At 36.8% G+C, this 21,322-nt stretch overlaps 1 protein-coding gene across 1 annotated transcript; it reads right to left on the reverse strand.

Annotated features, from left to right (window-relative positions):
• Positions 1-1,064: 1,064 nt before the first annotated feature.
• LOC148877152 (glycoprotein 3-alpha-L-fucosyltransferase FUT11-like) lies at positions 1,065-20,854 on the reverse strand. Its single transcript, XM_088985638.1, has 7 exons — positions 20,151-20,854; positions 12,476-12,642; positions 10,893-11,134; positions 2,880-2,984; positions 2,453-2,609; positions 2,075-2,302; positions 1,065-1,640 (listed from the first exon to the last, which is right to left on the reverse strand). The coding sequence occupies exons 1-7, from the start codon at positions 20,541-20,543 to the stop codon at positions 1,388-1,390; spliced, it is 1,545 nt and encodes a 514-aa protein (XP_088841764.1). The 5' UTR covers positions 20,544-20,854; the 3' UTR covers positions 1,065-1,387.
• Positions 20,855-21,322: the final 468 nt, after the last annotated feature.

Consider the following 21,322-nt stretch of genomic DNA (forward strand, 5'->3'; position numbering starts at 1 on the left):
GTCCTATGGAAATTCCTTGTAGTCTGTAACCTGTAACCTACTGATTGAACTAAGCAGGTCAATGGTTCAACCACCACGTTTAATGGGTTGTGTTATCATATCAATGGTTTTTTATGAATTTTGAGTTTTAGGTTAACCCAGATCAGAATCATGACTTGGGTTGTAGGTTGAATGATTCAACCAGTCCCGTCACTGACGGGTTGAAAACACCCATACACTTTGGGTGATATGGATATAGTGGAAAAATTAAGACACATGGACATACAAGAAAACCTTACATAAATCTCGAATAATATATCAATAAAACTAAATCCAAATCTCAGATGACCATTAATTAGGTAAACACGAGAAACATATTTTAAGTGGTAGATTTTATACAGTTTACTGAAATGAATTGAACACTTCTTAGCCATAAAGGAAAAAAATAAAAGAATTGAAAATTTTCCGAACCATGAAAACATTTCATAAGTAATTTTAAGGATCACTTGAAAATACATAGATATTGTTTTGCTTTAGTTTCATTTGAGTGAAATGCTAGTTCCACATGCCTGTCGATCACAAAAAGATACAATAATGTGGCAGAATGTGGCAGCCACAGCTTGCTGCACTCGCACTCCTCCGGGACCTTTCAAGGGTAGATAGAAAATTATAAACTTGGCCTTATGAATCTTTTCCTCTTATTGATAAATAGGTTCGCATCTTTTCCTTGCATAAGTTTTTATTTTCAAACAATCATGATTCTTGACTTCTTGTCCTGAGTTTTCCAGCAAATTGGCTCATAAAACATGGTTCTTGGTTGTATATATCCTAAAAATGAAACAAAAAACATGCTCTTAAATTCCTGGTTTAAAATATTGGTTTCAACTAATAATCTCTCACTATCTTTCATGTACTCCAAAATTTGTTTTTATTTAAAAGACCATCACCTTTATGGTTTAAAAAATGTGATTTGTTTAATGTAACAAAAAACTTGTTTTTGCTTCTCAAAACAAAAACACATACAAGAACATGTTTTTTTTTACTGATGTGGCAGTTCTAAACATTCACGTCATAGAACACCTGAATAAACCGCACAATAAACACCTTAAAATAAGCTACCTTACATAAGCCATAACAATGAATAGTCATTTTCTTCATTATATATCTACGTGTTCAATGATCATCCTGAAGACGATTTACCCCCGCCCCCCCCCCCCCCACCCCCAAAAAAAAAGAAAAGAAAAACGGAATCCTGAAGACAATGATTACAAAGAGGAAGAAGCAGGTGAACACCAAACCCTATGGCCTAACCACCCTGCAAAACTTTCCTCCGAGGAAGCAAGAGTGTTTCATGATAGAATATAATACAGGAGACAGTGTATTGACGCCAGGCAACCGAGGGCTCTCCCTACACGAATATGACTTCAAATTTCGCACATGGATTGCTTTTCACATATTTCCTAAGATCAGAGTCCCCCTTGAATTTGAAGGTGTACAAAGCTTTCCTCTGGGTCATCCCAACAGGATAGATTCTATAAATTTTAAGTTCATCCCCTCTAATGCTTTCAGGTCTTTCCTGTTTCCAGATGGGTACATGATTCAGGGACTTGAATTTTTTGAGAATTGCATATTCCAAAGCACCCTGGGTCAAATTGTTGGACCTGCACAACAAATTTAGTAATGAAAACCATTTCACAATTTAAAATTTCATCCAGGGTATTACTACCAATCAAACTGAAAAAAGGCAACAACATTGTTTGCCTAGGACATGATGGAAATGTACCCAATATCTATAAAAGGTAGTGCAGTACATCACTGGATTGCCAGCTTCTGGATACATTGAAGTTTTAACCGAAGTAGTGGGAGGCCAACCAAAATGGGCAAAATTAATTTGTAAAAACTCATTTTACTTGCAGTTCTATGTAACAATGCCATCTAGAAAAACAAGTTTCTTCTTACAGTAACTGTGTAAGATTACTCAAGACTTGAGAAGGGAGCATACATGCAAGAAAATTAAAACTGAACAAAATCATTCAAGAACAAAATAGAAGTACAAAAAAAATCTGGAGGAACATCCAGCTTGTTATGAGATTACCTCAAAAAAATAGAATCCATTTTGAACCTCCCTCTTTCTCTTACATATAGATGATAGACGGTTTCAGAACCTCTGGTGCACTTACATGGACGTTTCTGAAATTGTGGATTCTTTTCCTCACTTTCCTGGATTTTTGTTGCAAGGTGAATGCAAAGACGGCAGGATGAGTGAACTGCAGCCATATCTACTAGAGCCTTGAAGGAATCAGATGGACCATCGTATTTCCACCTACACAATGAACACCACCTTGTCAAACATGATATATACTAGACAACCCAAAATGAAGGATAATATGGAATAGCTCAACAACATAGTAAATTGGTAAGCATTTTCCTTAGTAATTCAGTACTAGTGAATGAAAATGTGAAAACGTCTCACCTTAATGATTGATTATATGCATCAGGATTTTCTGCCAGGTATTTCATGGCCTTGGCAACAGAAGGGACATCGCTCAACTCCTTAATATGTAAAATTGAGCCAGTAGAAGGTGCAAACTCTTCAATATTTGGAGCACCAACAACCACGGGGACAGTGCCTACAGGTTATTTTACGAAATCAACATTATATGTGTACTCGAATAAAACTACTAGATAAGGCATTTATCCTCAAGCATTTCAAAACAGAAATTGATGCACATATATACAAAATAAAAATAGAAATAAAAACTGTTTCAAATCCCAGTATATGCAATATAAATACTTTGGCCATCCAAAATCTACAAGATAACCCAGCAATAAGATTTCTTTTCCTTTTTTCCTTTCTTGCCTTTTGGTTAGGAATTGGGGGAAATGTTTAGTTTTCATACCAGCAACCAAAGATTGGAAAAATTTCTCCGTCACATAATCCTCCTCGTTAGAATTCTCAAAAGCCAAGCTAAATTTGTAGCGCTTCAGGGTCTCTACCTTGTCCACTGCAAAAGAGAGAAAAATATATATAAAAGGCAGGTTTATTACCTTGTCAACTTCTAGAATGTTCAACTCTTGCTACACAAACTGGTGGATAATGGACATGTATTCAAAATCAATTCACAGAAATATTCATACCATACCAGGTTACTAGCATAAAAGTAATTCCCCTTAGGAAAAAAGCATGTGCTGTTTCTACTTTTAGAACAAATAAACCTGGTTGCTGCCAAGTCACAGGTCTAGTTTTTTAATATATGGATGACTTGTCAACAATACAGTCTTCTCTGAACTTAAAGAAAGAACTTACCTACATAGTTTGCTAATTATTAGGCAATCTACAGGTTTCTTCCATTCATGAAAAAAAAAAAAAAAATCTACAGGTTTCTTCCCTTCAAATTTCCTCTTTTCCCACCTTTTGGGGATAAGGCATCTCGCTCATGCTTGAGCAGAGAAAGAAATAAGTGTACATGAGAGGATGTAACATGATGTAAAAAAGTCTTTATACAGCCCCATCCTTCATCTATTCCATGTGGATGGAAATGCCTTGGGCATTTTTCTGGTGCATTTGAAAGGAAAATTTAAGGGGCCTTTTTTTTGGTGAGGGGGTTGACTTTACAGGTAGTTGAGGGGAAAATCAGGCAGATATTGATACCTTTCTTTGAAAAGAACCAAAATGTAAGATGGATGTTGATGCATTGGCTTTCTATTATAAAGGAGTTTTGAAGAGTAAATTTTACAGTTCTATCACCCCCCCCCAACCCCTCCCCCTTCTGAAAAAAGTGTATTATATTTACATAAAAGGAGGGAGAGATTCCCCCAAACTAGAAACAAGAGATGATCAAATAGGCCTTTACAGCCACACAAAAGGTATTCTGTATCTATAGAGTGTATCCACTATTTGCTATTTACAAAAATCAACAAAAAGAGTCCTTTCCCATTGATTTGTGAATTGCTCTCTTCTCATGCCCTTGAACTCCTGTAGTCTCATAGTCTGAAAACTTGCCCATTCTACCATATACCTCTCAGTCTTTCAGATAAGCCATTCAGGTTCTGGCCCAACTTGATTAAATACGCTGCTATTACGCTCCAGCCAAATGGCCCGGCACAAAGCCCCAGGAACTATCTGCCATAATCTCCTTCCCCTGCTGCTGAATATCTTAGAGGGCTAAGCCACAACTAAAGAAGCCAGGTCCCCCAGCATGATCAAAAGACTACCTTGAAAAGCCACAGGAAAAGTCACCAAATATGATAGGAGCCTAGGCACCATACCAAGAGATGAGCTGCACCTGCATCCTGCATCTTCAACTTCTGATTGCCACAAGGCACACTGGTTAGCAATGTGCAAGCCCCTAGAAATAAGATGATCTGTTGTGGGAATTCTGTTGATGATTGCAGACTATAGGAAAATTTTCACCTTCTATGGCCATTTAGCTTTCCAAATCCATGACCAAGGAACGGATTCAGTCAAGCTCGGAACTAAAGATTTGAAGAATAATCTAACTGAAAATCTATCTGACGCTTCCAAAGGTTTTGTTTTCATCCCCATATTTTCCATGAATCACTTTCCTCCAAAGAACTTCCTTTTCAGAACCATGTCTCCAAAGCCACTGCCCCAGAAGTGCAATGTTTACTGCTTCAAGTGGTCTGATGCCCATCCCTCCATGAGATTTGTGTAGACAAACCTGATTCCAGGCCAATATATGCATGTGTTTGCTACCATCCAAACCATTCCACAAAATCTTTATGGATTTTCTTGAGTAGTTGCAGCACCGAAGCAGGAATACAATGAGAAATAATAAAGTGGTAGATTAGAGAGCATACTGTTAAGGTGACTTGCCACCTTTGCAAGATGCTGCCTCTTCCAGCCTGCCAACCTTCTACAGAATCTTTTTATGACAGGTCCATATCTCTTTTGATTTGTATTTGACTCCAAGTGGGAGGCCGACAAATTTTGAAGGTAAAAGACCTCAGTTTCCCCCCACATGAATGAGCTCACTCTTTTGCAAGTTCATCTCCAAGCCAGATGCAGCTTCAAAGCAGATGGTTAGGCATCAAAAGAATAGTATGTCTTCATACTTGGCCCCAGAATATAAATTTATAATTGAGTCATCTGTGAATTGCAGCAATGCTATTTGTTGACTGCTTTCTCCTGTCTTGAAACCCTCAATCCAACCACCTTCAAGGGATCTATCCACTAACTTTCTCAGTGCTTCCACAGCTATTTATAAATAAAAATGGGAAAAGGGATTTCCCTGCCAAATACCGTTTCCCTTTCCTCCTGCAAAGTAGCCTTTGTGAACACCATTTACCAAAATGGGAAACAATGCTGATGAGAGACATGAATAAACCCACCTCCATTTGACTCCAAATCCCATTAAATGAAGCATGCAATCCACAAACTCCCATTCGTTGTGGTCATAGGGCTTGGGCTACATTTGTTAGCTATCAAGGACAAGGACCCATTCAATATTTGTTTACCATAAACAAATGCCCCTTGATATGGAGAAATATTGCTGCCTAGCACGTACCTTAAGCAATTAGCAAGCACCTTGGCTATAATCTTGTAGATGCTACCAATTAAGCTAATGGAACTGAAGTCTTTCAACTCAGTTGCACCCTGCAACTGTCCTCATCCATCTCTCTAATGGAAACCAGCACCTCTGCTGTAAATTGGCTCTCCAACTAGTCTCTTTCTTGGCCTGAAATTTGATTAAAAATAATGCCATACAATTTTGGTTGACAGATTCTATATTTTCATATAGTTCCTCATAGAACTCTGTAATAGCTTTTTTTTTCTTCTTCCAGATATTGACCACTAACTTTAAGCCGAGAAATAGTGTTGACCCTTCTTGCATTAGCCATTTTATGGAAGAAAGAAGTGTTATCATCTCCTTTCAGCCATAAGACTTAGGACTTTTGTCTCCATGAGAGAGAGTCTCCCCACTTCCTATTAATGACCTCCCTTCTCTACCCATCTTCCCCCTAATAAATGGATCAACACTCCCCCTCCCTTGTATTGAGCTTCCACGAGGATGGTTTTTTGGGCAAAACTTGCTCCATAGAATGATAGTAGTAAAGGGAACAACAGAAGCCCTTTAAGACCACCAAACATCTAGTAACTCCTGTCCATCTTTATTTCCATATCATAATCAGTAACTCCCAAACCTACCCAACTTAGTTTTTTCCCCCTTAATGTAGTAGCAAGTACAAAACCTTGAAACACTAAACAAGATAAAGAGGATGGGAAGGTAATGGTATACCTGAAAATACAAATACACAAAATGTGTACTCTCAACTAGGTACGATATGCCAATAGAACTCACTTCTTGGGAGCTCAATAAATGATGAATTCCATGGATCAAGGGGTTTACTCTAGACACCAAGGATTTCACCTCCCTGATATGTCAAGATAATTACTGTGTTAGCTTCTAATCGATCTAAACCATGGTCTCTCATCCATTTAATCACTGTGTTAGCTTCTTTTCAAGTGAATCCTCTTGCAACCCATGAAAGCTGTAACTTTAGGAGATCACCTTAAACTAGGGGTGCAACTCTGGTTGGCCTGAATTGGCATTTTACACTGCTTTGGGCTTGGGCCTTCAGGCCAGGCCCATTCAAATTTTGACATAAGCTCAACTTGAGCCTGCCCAAGTTGCAGTCCCACCTTAAACAATTGGCCTAGGACCTATAGTTCTTTCAGGTTGTGTCATGTGGTACATGGATGCCTAGATTTCTAGTAATATGGAACCCATTATTGTTTTTCTTTTTCTGATCAGTAATAATGGAACTCATTATTCATCACAGCATAATCAACCTTTTTACTGTTGCTTATATAAAAGGATCTATTGTTCTTACTCTGTTTCTTCCAAATGCTACAAATTGTGTAAGGATCGTTTTTTGGTAATGGGCTACATAACAGCGGTAGCCCTTCCCCAAACCCCTAGACAAACCCCCCCCAACCTGGGTGAAGGCAGGATTCGATCCCAGGCCTTTGCTACAACCAGCCAGAGACCTTACCAGCAGGCTAGTTGGCAGTTGGCACAATTGTGAATGCATCAACCATCTTGATATTGTAATTATTCTGGCATTGAAAGCAACATGGCACAAACACTAGCTGTATTTCACATCAAACTTGAAAAATAGGATTTCATTTTCGCAAGTGATACATTAAATATCAACTTGTTGGTTTCACCTTCTTAAAACCTTTAAGTTTGAATCTTTACGTGCATATGCTCAGTATCTTTTATCATTTTAATATGGCTAAAAGTGTGTTTGACTTAATAATTAATTCCTCATGTTGTGGCATAAATATCTAGGTACCATCACTAGAGAACTCAGTTTTAAAGTTGCTCTTGAACAAGATATAGGATAACCCAGTTGTCAGTCAAAAACATTTTTAGATATAACTGAAATGCTTTCTTGAAAAAGAGGTTTTCAGCTTCAAGATTTGCTTTCTGTTCTTTGCGGCCAAGATTTGAAGGATAGTAATCATCTTTTTCTTCAGTGTCCTATCTCGGTTAAGATCTGGAATCATTACTTTTCTGCCCTGGATCTTGACTGGGTCATGCCTAGGTCTGTAAAGGAGCTGCTGATATGTTGGGATCTGCAAGGTCTGTCAAAGCTAGCAAAAAGTCTGGAGGTCCATTCCGGTGGCTGTAATCAGCACTATTTGGGCAGAAAGAAATAAAAGAATTTTTCAAAATCTGGAATCATTACTTGTGATGTTCCATTTAGTTTTTATCAAAACTAATGATTCAGTGGGGTCAATTTTTGAAACCTTCTTTACCTTTCTTTTAGATTTTTAAGAGAAAAAACCCTAAAATCGGACCCACCGGAGACGGTGAAGGGAAAATCTCACTTATTTCCTGAGAGAGGTATTGAGCAACCAAAACTGAAGCTGCCACCACCATTTGTTCAAAATGTACCATAATTGAGCAAGTGAATTGGCAAACTGTTGCAAAGTCATGGTGATTGTAGTTTTTGCTGAAGAATCTAACTATTTATTTTCTTTTTATAAGAAATCAAGAACAAGGTAAAGAAGGTTTCAAATTGAGGTCTGAGGTGTGTATGCCTTGAGGAACAGAGAGAGGGGGTCTCATTGCATCAGCCCCCTCTTTGCCTTGAGGCAAAATCTGTATGCCTCAAGGCAAAAATCTGTTCCTCACCTCTTCACATCCATGATGAGTGTGAAGAGGAGCAGAGAAAGGGGGTCTCCTTGCATCAGCCCCTCTTGGCCAAAAAGAAATCATGAACTGTCCCAGTTTCTAGTATGGAATAATGACAAGAACTTACACATCCAATCATCCATTTTCTCTCTCTCCAAAGCCATATCTCATCAGGGATTCATTCATAAAAGACCAATCAACATAATCATAAGCATTTTCTAGGTCTAATTTACTAATCCAACCCTTCCCACCAGTCCATTTCATTTCTTTAACACACCACCCGCTAGCAATTAGTATTTGATTAATAATCTACCAATCCCAGATGTAACACCAACCATACATCATATAACATAGAAAACATAAAAATTTATAAAACAATTAAAATTACTTGCTTCATCTAGTTGTCCTTCAACCCCTTGAACTTTTCTTTGTCTACTCATCTTGATTGAAGCTTGAGATAGAGGTGTAATGTGGGTCAGACCAAGCCAGTCCGTGGGCCTAGCAGGCTGCGCCTACTTGGCATGAATTCCCCAAGAGGGAAATCCGGCACGGCCCAAGCAGGCCGGGCTGTGGGCCAACACAATTTTTTAAGAAAATTTAAAATAAATTAACAAGATAGACAACAAAATGAAAAATATATATATATTAAAAATTTTATTCCATATGAATTTTGATGTATAGAATTGTTTATATATGAAATAATAAAATGAAAGTGAAAAAAGTACAATAAAACTGAAATAAAAATGAAGATATCTATATCTATCTATCTAAGCTGAAACGGCCCATGGACCATAAACCCTTGGCCCAACCCAGCCCCAGGGGTTTTGTTGAGCCAGGCACGGCCCGTTTTACACCTCCAGCTTGAGATGGATGACCTAAAATATCATGACACAAGCTGCTCTGTGAGTGAGCACACACAATAGAGATAAAGAGATAGAGAGGAGGGGGGAGGGTGAATTGACGAAATGGAAGTAACTGTTTGGTAGAAACATAGAGAAAAGAAGAGAAAATCTAAGTTTATGATGTCATCCAATGTACAAAATCTAGAAATGGTATCTAATGTGTTTTGACCAGGAAAAAGGGGAAATCTGGTACTATATATATATATATAGGAACCTTCCATGTGGCAACCTGGGACCCTTTGATCCTTCTGTCGTGCTTGAATGGGCCTGGTCCAAAAGCCTAGACTCAACTCAGTTTAAACTCTTCAAATTGAGTACCTAACTTGCACCCCTACAAATTTATTAGCTGCTCTTGGGTGGCTTTTTAAATAAAATACCAAAACTTTGGACAGCATGTATAAGTTGGGAATAACTCCAATCTAATGCAGGATGTGAACTGAGGAAACATCTAGCCAATCCAAAGATTCCTCCATTAGGTGGTTGGTTCAGATCATCCACAAGATTCATTAATTTTTTTAGTGTGGCTTCATGCCTGCATAGATATATACTTACTATCTATGTGCATTTACAAATTTTTACTCGACTCTTAAAATGTAACAAAAATTGGAAAATATGTTATTTACTGTATTTTTAACCATTTTCAGTAGTTGTAAAACCTAATCATACCTAAATATTTGTCAATGCCATGTTTTCATGTTTATATACCTACTAATTATGATCATACTGAACCTATGACAAAATAAGTGCAAGGGTTTCTAGTTATATGCAAGGTTCACAGTATCAATACACCCTGATACAGAACAAGGGGTGTATTGGTACTTTTAACCTTGTGCCTACCCATTTTCTTTTAGTGTTTTTTTTCAAAAGTAGATCAGGAGCTTATGCCTGTCTACCCCATGAAATGGGTCAAACCCCCAAAGGTCCCTTATTTAGCATACCAGTGACCCGCCGATACATGACAAAATTTGAGCCTTGGTTATATGTCTATTTTGTCTTCTAATACATATGTCAGATGCTTCATCTTAAGGCATCTAGTATTTCTGTATACATGGAAATGGAAATGGAAATTTATTGCAGAGATTTTTCTACAGTAATAAGTCAAACCATAACTTTACTGACATAGTTGAGTGGCACATGCAAGTTCATGTGCAAAAGAGGAAGAGAGACATGATAGAGTGCCGAGAGAGTAAATAAATGGATTAGATTTTTCACATGTTCTGGATGTGAAGCCAAGGCAGGTATCAGCATTATACTAATAAAGATAAAGATGAGCAGTTGTAGTTAGTCAACCACATCAGTACAAGCATGCTTCATTGCAGCCACAGATGCAACCCTCTCCTACCAAATAATTCAGGGGATTCATGCCAAAGTCATTATACATAAACAAGAAAGGTGGAAATTAATTATATCAAGGAGTATAAAGAGATCTTTCAGAAAAAAAAAATGATTACTTTGTAGTTCTGAAAAATCTTGGAATGGAAAATTTTTGTTCTCTAACTCATTTTCAACCCTTTTACAATAGCTTAGAAAGTTCATAATCTGAATTTTAATAAAACACATATTTACTGATAAAAAAATAGCTTAGAAAGTTCATAAACGTTGAGATGGTAAGTAAAAGGACACTACTAAATCCAGAAAAACTTAATTAACTTAAAATATAAAAAAAAAATAGCAAATAGAAAGTATCAAGTAGCACAAAAACCCACAATATGCAGTCCTTGTACTATTGTATACAATGGTTTCCCCTTTTCAGTTAATTATTGAATTTTACTTATGAAAAATAAATTTTTCTTTCCATACTATTATGTTATAACATGATAAAAGAATTAATATTCTAAATGTGTACCTCTTCCATCACGGTTCCTATGACAGCCACCATAAGAATCTATCTTAATGTTCTCTTTTTCTAGCTCCTCAAGGGTCTGTAAACGGAAGTTGCGAGCCCCACAGTTAGAAATGAAGGCAGCTGCAAGAGCATTTTCAGTCTTTGGTTGCAATGGTGCCATGATTTCATACTCGGCCCATGAAAAATAACCAACGGGAACATCTGAAGAGAGACTTGTTGTCATTACAACACTATATCCCCTCCTGGGAAAGAAGAAGATTTAAAAATAAATGTTAGTTTTACTGAGTTCCAATTACTGCTAATAACCCATTTTCCACTGGCAAAAGTAAGAATTATGAAAATGGAAACATAATGAAGTTTGTTTGTCAATGCCTCTGTAAATATCGATAGTAGAAAGTTAAACTTGCCTTTTGTTCAAATGTTTGTCTATATTCCAATAGGAACAGGTTGCATGTAGTTTTAACTGCAAATTCTTATATAATGATGGAACTCTAGCAGAAGAAAAAAATCCATACAGATATCTTATATTGTGGCTTGAATATGACATATTGGCATAGTGCTAGTAATTTGCCCCTTGTACCCTTTTAATTTTTCTCTATTAATAAAATCACTATGCCCTTTCAGATCCCTTCATCATGGCAATGATTCATTTAATTCACCAAATGCCATTCATTCTATTTAAACAACTCTCAGCATCCATCTTCATTGGGTTTTGCTTATATCCAATCTCCAGTGATTTCATCGACCCCTCAACAAAATGCAACTTGGTTAGACAACTCTTGAATATTACATATTCACTTTAAATTTTCATGTAGTCTTTATCTTTATTCTTCCCTCCATTTAATGCATTAGTGGAAGTCTCTTAAATGCATATATACAACAATAGGCATGATCCAAATAAATTGGATTAGGAGATTTGCAAACAGTATGGCCAATGGTCTAGCTAAACAAGGAACCAGAGACAATCCATGTTCTGGGCTTACTTGTAAATATTGGGATGGTTTTCTTCTTGGGCTTGTTTTTTCTGCCCACAACTTGTTGTATATTTCCATTTTAATTTAATGAATCAATTTTTGTGTTGCTGATAAAAAAATAATAATAATAATTGGTTTGATGTATCACTACAAGTCTCATACATGCATACAACTGTAGGTTTGATGTAACAATATGCTCCACTACCAACAAAATGAATTTTAGCACTATCCACAATTTCCTGTAGGTTTTCCTAATTTATTTGTTCGATGTCAGTAATATCATCTGACTAATCAAATTGCTTCATCTTCTTTCAGAAACTAGAGAAGGTGTAAAGAAGCAGAAATGTTCAGAAGTTGTACATTTTGTCATGGCCAGTTCTTGAACCCCTTCTGGCCAACCCAAACTCCCAACTTTACCATGTCATACATTGTTAAATCTGTTTATAACAAACAAAGCGCACATGCTTTAAAAGAGATCTTTTCACTCAAGTACTCAACAAATAAGATTGGCAATGACTGTAGAAATTCCAAAAAGAAGGTAAAGACAATTTTGGTCAATTACAAAACTCCTACATGCAAAGAAAGCCATTTTAGAATGTGCTTACCCACCGTCGTGCCTGAGCAATGTTGTTTTCTGAGTAGTAGTGAGAGGACTCCATGGACCGAAGAATACTAGCAACCGCACCATCTTGAACTAAACCGAATGCAGCATCAGGCTTCTTATCTGACCCAAATTGATACCCAAACTTACATCCAACAGAACAAGAATTCCACTCCTGAATGGAAGTTCATTGTAACATTAAGTACGAATTAGACAATGAAAACATCAGATGAAATCTAAAATGACCCCTTAAATTTCAGCACCAGATATGAAAAAATTGTCAAAAAGAAAGAAACCCCAAATGCATCAGGCCATTTACAGAGTGCAACTTCTAAAGGAGAGGAAAAACAACAAAGTTTTAAGTTGTAGACACTTAAAATATGCACACATAAACAGTAGGGGTGTCCATGAAAAACGAAAAACCGAACCGAACCGGAAAATGCAGTTAACCAAACCGATCGGTTCAGTTTCGGTTTGGTATTTTTGAAAAACCGAAGAACCAGTTCGGCTTTCGGTTACCCTAGAAAAAAAACCGACAGTTAACCGAACCGACCGGTATATATATTTATATGTATATTTTATATATACTTTAAACATATGTCACATATTTTCTATATATTATATATTTTTATAATTTTTATAATATACTATATATCATTTATTATTTATAATATAATATTATACATATATTTATGTAATATATATAATAAATATAAAAAACCAAAAAACCGAAGAACAGAACCGGTCAAAAACCAAAACCGACGAACTGTTTAACCGGTGGTACAAGTTCGGTTTCAGTTTGAAGAAATTGAAAAACCGGTAGGACCGGTTCGGTTTGCAAAAATTGTCCATGGTTCAAATAACCGAACTGTGGACACCCCTAATAAACAGACATTGTTACAGTGTAAAGAATGCATCCAGGCTATGACAAAGCTCTTTTGTGTCTCCAAGTGTTGTCACTTGGTTGATGCTCTGGTGATGCATATGCAATCAAAATAAAACTAATGATTTTTTTTATTTTTCTATTGGTGAAGGCAATTAACAACTAATATACTATTTTTTTATTGATAAAAAGGGAATCAAGGTTCAAAGTATCAATACATATCATTGCATATTGTATGATATGTATCGGCTTCAGTGTCACTAATACTTTAAATAATGAGAATTAGGTGATTCCAATTGTTTTAAATGTTAATAATTGATGTGACATGTCCGTTGTCAAATTACCAAGCCAAAAAATGAAAAAAAAAAAATTCAATGGAAATGAACTCTCAATACACGAAATTTGCTTATCAAGAGTATTGATACTTTGAACCTTGAATAGAAGAAGAAATTACAACAACCATTATGCCATTGCATATAAAATCCCCACAGAAGAAATAAAAAAAGTAAGAATATGTACGTATAAAAGTTTTTTAAGTTAATAATCCGTAAGGGCCATTACCAAATTATGATCCAGCTATTCAAGGTTTTGGGAAGGAAAAACTGGATAGGGACCTAACCTTTTGGCTTTTGTTTTTGGCACAAAGTGGCTGCCCTCATGCTATAATCCACATTCTCCTGCTTATCAGCCCACGATTTTCCATTGCACCAAATAATGACCCAAATGGTCAATGATCCTTGCCAAACTCAAATAGGTTTTCGAGCCATGTTGCATACTTAACGTCAAGAGCATAATTTGCATTACTATTGATCCACTATGAACGCAAATAAGGTTTTGGCTAGAGAATTATGATGCATACTTAATGTTTAATAGCATAAATGACAATATTTTCTTTTTTGATGAGTAGAAATGTATTGTATTAATAGAAAAGAAGAGGGCAAGCAGCCCTCAAATCATATACAAAAAGAAGTGTGCTTTTAACCATGCACAGATCATATACAATGAGAGCTTTTTGAAAGAAAACTAAAAAAATGATGGACCACCAATGATTAGAGTGATAAGAAATGTATTGTATTAATAGAAAAGAGGAGGCGAGTAGCCCTCAATACAAAAAGAAGTGTACTTTTAACCATGCACAGATCATATACAATGAGAGCTTTTTAAAAGAAAAAAAAATGATGGGCTACCAATGATTAGAGAAAGAGCTAGCAGGCACATCCACAAAAAATTTCGAGCACCTAGCCCAGCTAAGAAGCAACCTTTCCACCTTCCCTAGGACCACCTCCACTGCATTAGATTTAGACTCAAAAATCCATTGATTGCGCTCTTTCCACACCACCCAAAAAACTGCAAAAGGCAGGCTATTCCACAAGAAACAACCTTTGTGTGAGAAGCAATTTAACCTCTAGCCTGAGATTAAATCCATGGTTTCAAATGTCGCCAAATGTCGCTAATGTCGCCCGACATATGTCGATGTCGAGGCTCACCAACATGAAAATGGATGGTAATATAAAAATTACAATATGTCAGTCGGCATTTCCTATATTTCAGAAATGTCGACCAAATCGGTCCAAATAACCAAAAAAAAAATACAGTTTTTCCTATTATGTCGACAAGATGTCGACTAATGTACACTAAAAATATAATATATTAGTATATTATATTAATATAATGCAATATATTAATACAGATTATTCCATTAATATTTCAAATAAAATATTTATAAAAAGAATTAACAAAATATAAAAACAAAAGAATAAATTAATTACTTTATAATATAAAACATAAAATATTTTTCAAGTAATAAAATATTAACTAGTTAGTATTTTTTAAAATATTTATTAAAATCAGAAAATGTTTATTAAATTTTATAATAAACCATATTCTACATTTAATATAAAAAATCAGAATAAATTTAATAAATTTTATACTAAATCATAATTTATTATAAATTTAGTATTAAAAATCATAATAAATTCATTAAGTTTTATAAGAAATCAGAATTTATCATAATCTTAATACTACAAAAAGGAGAATCAGTTTATTAAATTTATAATAAAACATAATGTATTATAACTTTAATATTTAAAAAATCAGAATAAATGTATTTCTATTTACTAGTGTGAAATAAACATATTACAATTTATAATAAATCAGAACTAAAAATAAGAAAATAAAATATCAGATAACCTTGTAAAAACATCAAAATGCAAAATAAATCAGTAAATCGTCATTTACTAATTTGTTATTGATCTTAGTTTCTTAGCTGTATATAATGGTTGGGAATAAGATAATAGTCTAGAAATATGTATTAATGCTTCTTTTATCATTTTATAAAATATCTTTGCATATTTCCACATATTTCATAACATTTCCACAATGTCTCTAATTTTTACAATATTTCCCCTCGACATTTCCGACATATGTCCTATATTTTGGTAAGCGACATTTCCATCGACATCGACATTTTAAACCTTGATTAAATCGGCCTCAGAGGAGAGAGGGGAACCCAGACTAGGTGGAACAACCTAATGAAATGACACCAAACCTGGTACGTATAGTTGCAGTGAATCAAAAGATGATGGATGGATTCAGATCCTTCCCCACACAGAGGCTACAGGTGGCATCCAGCTCCATTCCACGTCTCAGCAGATATGCAGCAGATTGGACCCTGTCCCTAACAGCCTACCAGACAACGAACTTGATCTTCGACAGAACCTGAACCTTCCACAACCAGAACCACGGGACCTGTTGCCTTCACCAAAAGAAACCTTGTAGCAACAACTGACTGAAAACCGACCCTTCTTCCCTTTCGATTACAGCCTGACATCCCTGGAATTAGGATTAGGTTGGATAGCAAGCAAACTGCTTAACAGCTCTCGCAAGAGATCCACCTCCCAGTCATTTAGATTTCTACGAAATCTGGGAACCCACACCACCTGGCCACTAATCAGCTCAAAGAACTGTTTAACAGCACCTTCCTTGTTCACAGATAATGAAAAAAGAGGACAATACACTTCGGATAGATGCTGATCCGGGTACCAAAAGTCATTCCAGAAAGAGATTCTACTTCCATCCCCCACTTTAAAGGAAACATGTTGCTGAAACAATGGGAGCTGGGCCATTATTCCTTTCCAAACACTAGTACCATAAGACTGTTGTGGTGCAAGTGAAAGCTAGTCCATCAGAGATTTACCATATTTGCACGCAATGACCTCCCCAAACCACCACAGCCATTTGAACAACAGAGCATCATTCATCAATCTCAACCTTCTAAAACCCAAACCACCCAACTCTTTTGGAGTGCAAGCAGAATCCCAAGAAGCCATATGAATTTTCTTCTCCTCACTAGGACCATCCCATAAGAAATCCCTCCTCAATTTCTCCAAGACAGTAGCAACCGAGGCTGGAATAAATGACAATATTAAAAGACAAAACTCAGTGAACAGAATTTGAAGGATGTTCTCTTTGTTCCAAAGAGGAAATTTTCCATCAAAGCAAAGAGGAACTACAAACAAAGGTAGGTCATCTTCCAAACCCACAGAATCCAACAAAGGACACTAAGAACTTTAAAAAAAAAAAAAAAAAGTTAACAAGAAAAGTTCATGTTTAGCAAAAAAACATTTATAATTTCAGTTCTTTTGGGGGAAAGGGGAAATATTTTTACCTCTAATGACTGCATGAAGATAATGGATGATTTCCAAAGAAGTTAATGCAACATGTATAGCACTAATTCAAAGATGCAAGGTGCTACCAAGTTGAAAATTTTTAAACCCATCATTTTAATCAGTAGTATATACAAAATGATACCTAAGGTGCTTGCTAACCGGCTGAGAAAGGTGATGGGTAGTATCATTTCCCCATCCCAGGGGGCATTTGTTGATAGCAAGCAAATATTGCATGACCCCTAATTGCAAATGAATGCATTTATTCAAGCTTGAGAATGGGACAACTAGGGATGATGATCAAACAACATATGGAAAAAGGCTATGATCACATTCAATGGGAGCTTGTGGAGTACATGCTTTGCAGAATGGGCTTTGTAGTCAAATGGAGGAAATAGATACAAGCTTGCCTCTCAAGTGCAATGTTTTCTATATTCGTGAATGGTCTCCCTAGATGCTATTCTGCAAGGGGAAAGGACATCCGACAGGGAGATTTGTTATCTCCATTCCTATTCATAATAGTTGCTGAATCATTGAACAATATGGTGGATAGTGAGGGCTGGAAGGTGGTTGGATTGAGGGCTTCAAAACAAGATCAGAGCAGCCCACAAGTAGCTCTATTGCAATTTGCAGATGATTCAATTTATCAAAAAAAAAAATGCAGATGATTGAATCTTATTTTCTAGGGCAGATATAAAGATGTGCTATTCTTAAGATGCTTACTCGTATGTTTTGAAGCTGCAACTGGCCTAAAAATGAATTTCCAAAAAATTGAGCTCATTCCTATAGGAAGTGTGTCAAAGTCTGATGAGTTGGAAAACACTCTAGGTTGTCAGAGAGGTAATTTACAATCCAAGTTTGTGGGTCTTCCACTTGGAGCTAAATATAAATCAAAGGATCTGTGGACCTGAGTCATAGAAAGGTTCATTAGAAGGCTAGCTTGGTGAAAAAAGACAACATCTCTCTAAGGGTGGTAAGATCACTTTAATAAACAGTGCTCTCCAACTTACCATTTTATTACTTTTCACTCTACACAGCACCCATTTTGGTACAGCAATCTCCCAGATCACTCTGATCAATTCTTGATTGGAGCCGATTTCAAGAAAAGATTGAAACTTACCCAGAAAACACAGGCTGCCACTTCCAATCCTCAGTCTGAACCCTAATCTCAAGTTTCTTTCCTTCTCTCTGATTCTTCCTGATCACTGAACTCTTTCCAAGACTCCAAATATCTCTTGAAAAGGTGCTGCACTCTGCCAATGATCTCCAAGAACCAGCTGATTGCCAAATCTTGCTAAAGCTTCCAATCCTAGGAAGTTCTCATGCAGTCGACCTGATTAGACTCTCATGAGAAACCCTAGGTTGGCTCTGATACCAAGTTGTCTAGTAGAGACTGAGGTCAGCTCTACTAGATGAGAATTCAAAACAGAGAATGGAATAGGGGGAGGGAGAGAGAGAGAGAGAGAGAAGAGGGAGAGAGAAAGAGAAGAGAGAAGTCAAAGAGAGATTTCAGAGAAGAGAATGAATAGGCTTGCCACCCCACTCAGTTATATACATAATAACTTAAAAAAAGTACACTTACAATATTTCCCCTACTAACAGCAATATAAATAAAGGCATTACTGCCCTACAACTCTACAATTCTTATGATGATATTCGGAGGGGCTGGGCAACAGTGGCTTCCATAGGCTCTAAGAAGAATAGGACACAAGTGAGGTGGACACCTCCTCCAGAAGAGGTTGTAAAGCTGAACTTTGATGGTAGCAGCCAAGGCAACCCAAGGCCCTCATGCATTGGAGGGTTCTTGAGGGACAAAGACAGCAATGTTATCTCTTTCTTCTCAAGTCCGGTGGGAGTTGGAGACAGTAGACTCAACAAAGGCTGAAATACTAGAAGCTCTACAAGGCCTACAGATTGCTAACCAACTTGGGGTGCAGAACCTACTAGTAAAAGGAGACTCCAATGTAGTAGTGGGTTGGGTGCTGAATCCAGACAGTGTTGTTTGGGGCTACAAAGATCTCCTGAAAAAAGTAAAATGGATCACAAGGAATATGCCAATTAACATCCAGTGGATTAGCAGATCAGCAAATACCTTGGAAAACTCTTTGGCTAAACAAGGGGTTTCTTGGGCTTCTTTGTATTGGGCTAATCTATAGTTTTGTTCTGTTTATTGATAAGACTTGGGTCTGTACTCATCCTAAAGGGGAGGTAGCATCTCGTGTCTCCTCCAAGGCTGTTTGTACTCTTCTTTATTCTCTTTAACAAAATTACTAATTCATCAAAAAAAAGTGAAAAAGGTCCCCAAATGTTTACATGTTTCCAAATGCTCTTAAAATAACTCCTTGTACTGCTCTAGAAGAAATTTCAAAAATAAGAGTGATTAATGGAACTAGGATCAGCTCTTTGCTAAAAATACATTTCATAGATTTCATGGACTTTTCATGATTTCTACCCACAAATCTTTCACTTCAACTCTGCATTTTCTCAAGGATATTACAAAATCTTTCCTTTCTTTTTTGGATGTTAATCCCTTCTGTGGTTCCGACTGCTTCTAGAGTTAGAATAATTAGATCCACCGAGATGGCAGGATTGGAAGTTCATTTCTTCTTGCAGTCCTCAAAATAAAATTTACAAAAATATCCATACAAAAATGCAAAAGGCACTCTAGTCCATCATGATCTCTATCATCTCATCAAGAATCAAACTTTAGATCTGAAATCGAACAATAACGCCACTTAATCCTAGTTTTCTAACTTGAAATGCGATCAAAAGTATAGATGCACTTTCATTTAACTAAGATGGTTTACTTGAGAGGCCCGCTATGTTGTTACAAAGATTAAGACTATCATTTTGGGTTAAATGTTACACTCTCAAACTGTTTATTGGTGTATCTAAAACTAGTTTTTCTTCCTTCCTTTCTTTCATGTTCAGTTTAGCAATTCTGAACTGGTATTTTCCCACGTTCTGTATTTTCAAGAAATAAATTGAAGAATTGTTAACCAAATTGATGAATTAGATAAAATGTATCGCCATATGCATTATTTAGTGTCATAACCATTGAGAACTTAACAATACTAAGAAAAGTTGCTCAAGAAGCACCAAAAGCACTTAATTAAGAGAAAAGAGAACACCAACCTTTTCAGCACCAGAAACCAAGATGGGGTCCTTGTCAAAGTCTCTGGAGTAGCTTACAGCGTCTTCACGCTCCAACCAGTCCTCGCAACTCTCCCTTCCTCTGTTGTTGTCAAGATCCAAGACACCCATGGTAGTCTCATCCTGGAGTTTCACTGGTTCCTCACGTGTTGAGGCCGAGTAGAAGGAATTGGTCCAAGTGTTAACCATGGCAGCGTTCTTCGCCATGTCAAGGCGACCCAGGCAAGAGATCTCGGCAACGACGACAAGGACGACGACGATAGGCATCAGATTGGACCATCTCTTCCTATTGTTGGTAGATGAAACCCCACCAACAACTACTCCTTCTTGGGTTGTCCCTGTTCTAGAACCTCTCTGCCCTGTTACAATACCCATCAAGGAGTTTTATATATCTGTGCTCTCCGCTTTCTCTTTCACTCCCCCCTCCTCTACTTCTCCGGAAGTTGCGGGAAAGAGAGATGGATGATGATAGCTCGACAGAGGACCATTTGATCATGCTCGACTGCGATTCATCTCCACTCTCTTCTGGCTTTATTAACACACGCGCACGCAAACAGGGAGATTGAACAATCGAATTTTAGATCAGACTTTAATGGCTAAGAGTTGCTGCCTGCTGCCTGTTTTTTCGTCCGAATTCGGTCTATGTATGTTCTGACGGAGTGGCGGTCCGACTGCATTACGACGGCGTTTGACTTTGAGATATAGGAAAGTCTTGCCAGTTGCCTCTAGGGCTGTAATCGGGTTGGATTCAGGTCGGTTCCAGGTTGAGTTCGATTATATTATTAAAACCTAAACCCAATTACCTAAGTCCGATTCAAAAGATAATCAGACCATTGGGCGATTTCGGATCTGCTGACCATAACCATAAGACATTGGCTATATTCCGACAACAGGACACCACAGCCGCACATCGGTATCATCTTTCATGAATGATAACATGTAAGTACGAGTGAGGCTCCCTATGTCCAACTCTGGCATCTTATGGTCAGCGTTCGTAGTCAATAGATCTGGATTCCTCAAATCTATCCGACGTCAAATTAATTTAATATCTTAAAATTTCTGAAACCTCCCCTGAAAAACCGTCTTTAAATTTTTGCAATTATAATCACCTCTCCCTCATAATTGTAAGTAGTCCCTTTTATTAACATCCTGAG

This window comes from Nelumbo lutea, chromosome 1 (genome assembly GCF_056320005.1).
Source record: "Nelumbo lutea isolate HS-2025 chromosome 1, American lotus-T2T, whole genome shotgun sequence".
In the NCBI taxonomy this organism is placed as follows: domain Eukaryota; kingdom Viridiplantae; phylum Streptophyta; class Magnoliopsida; order Proteales; family Nelumbonaceae; genus Nelumbo; species Nelumbo lutea.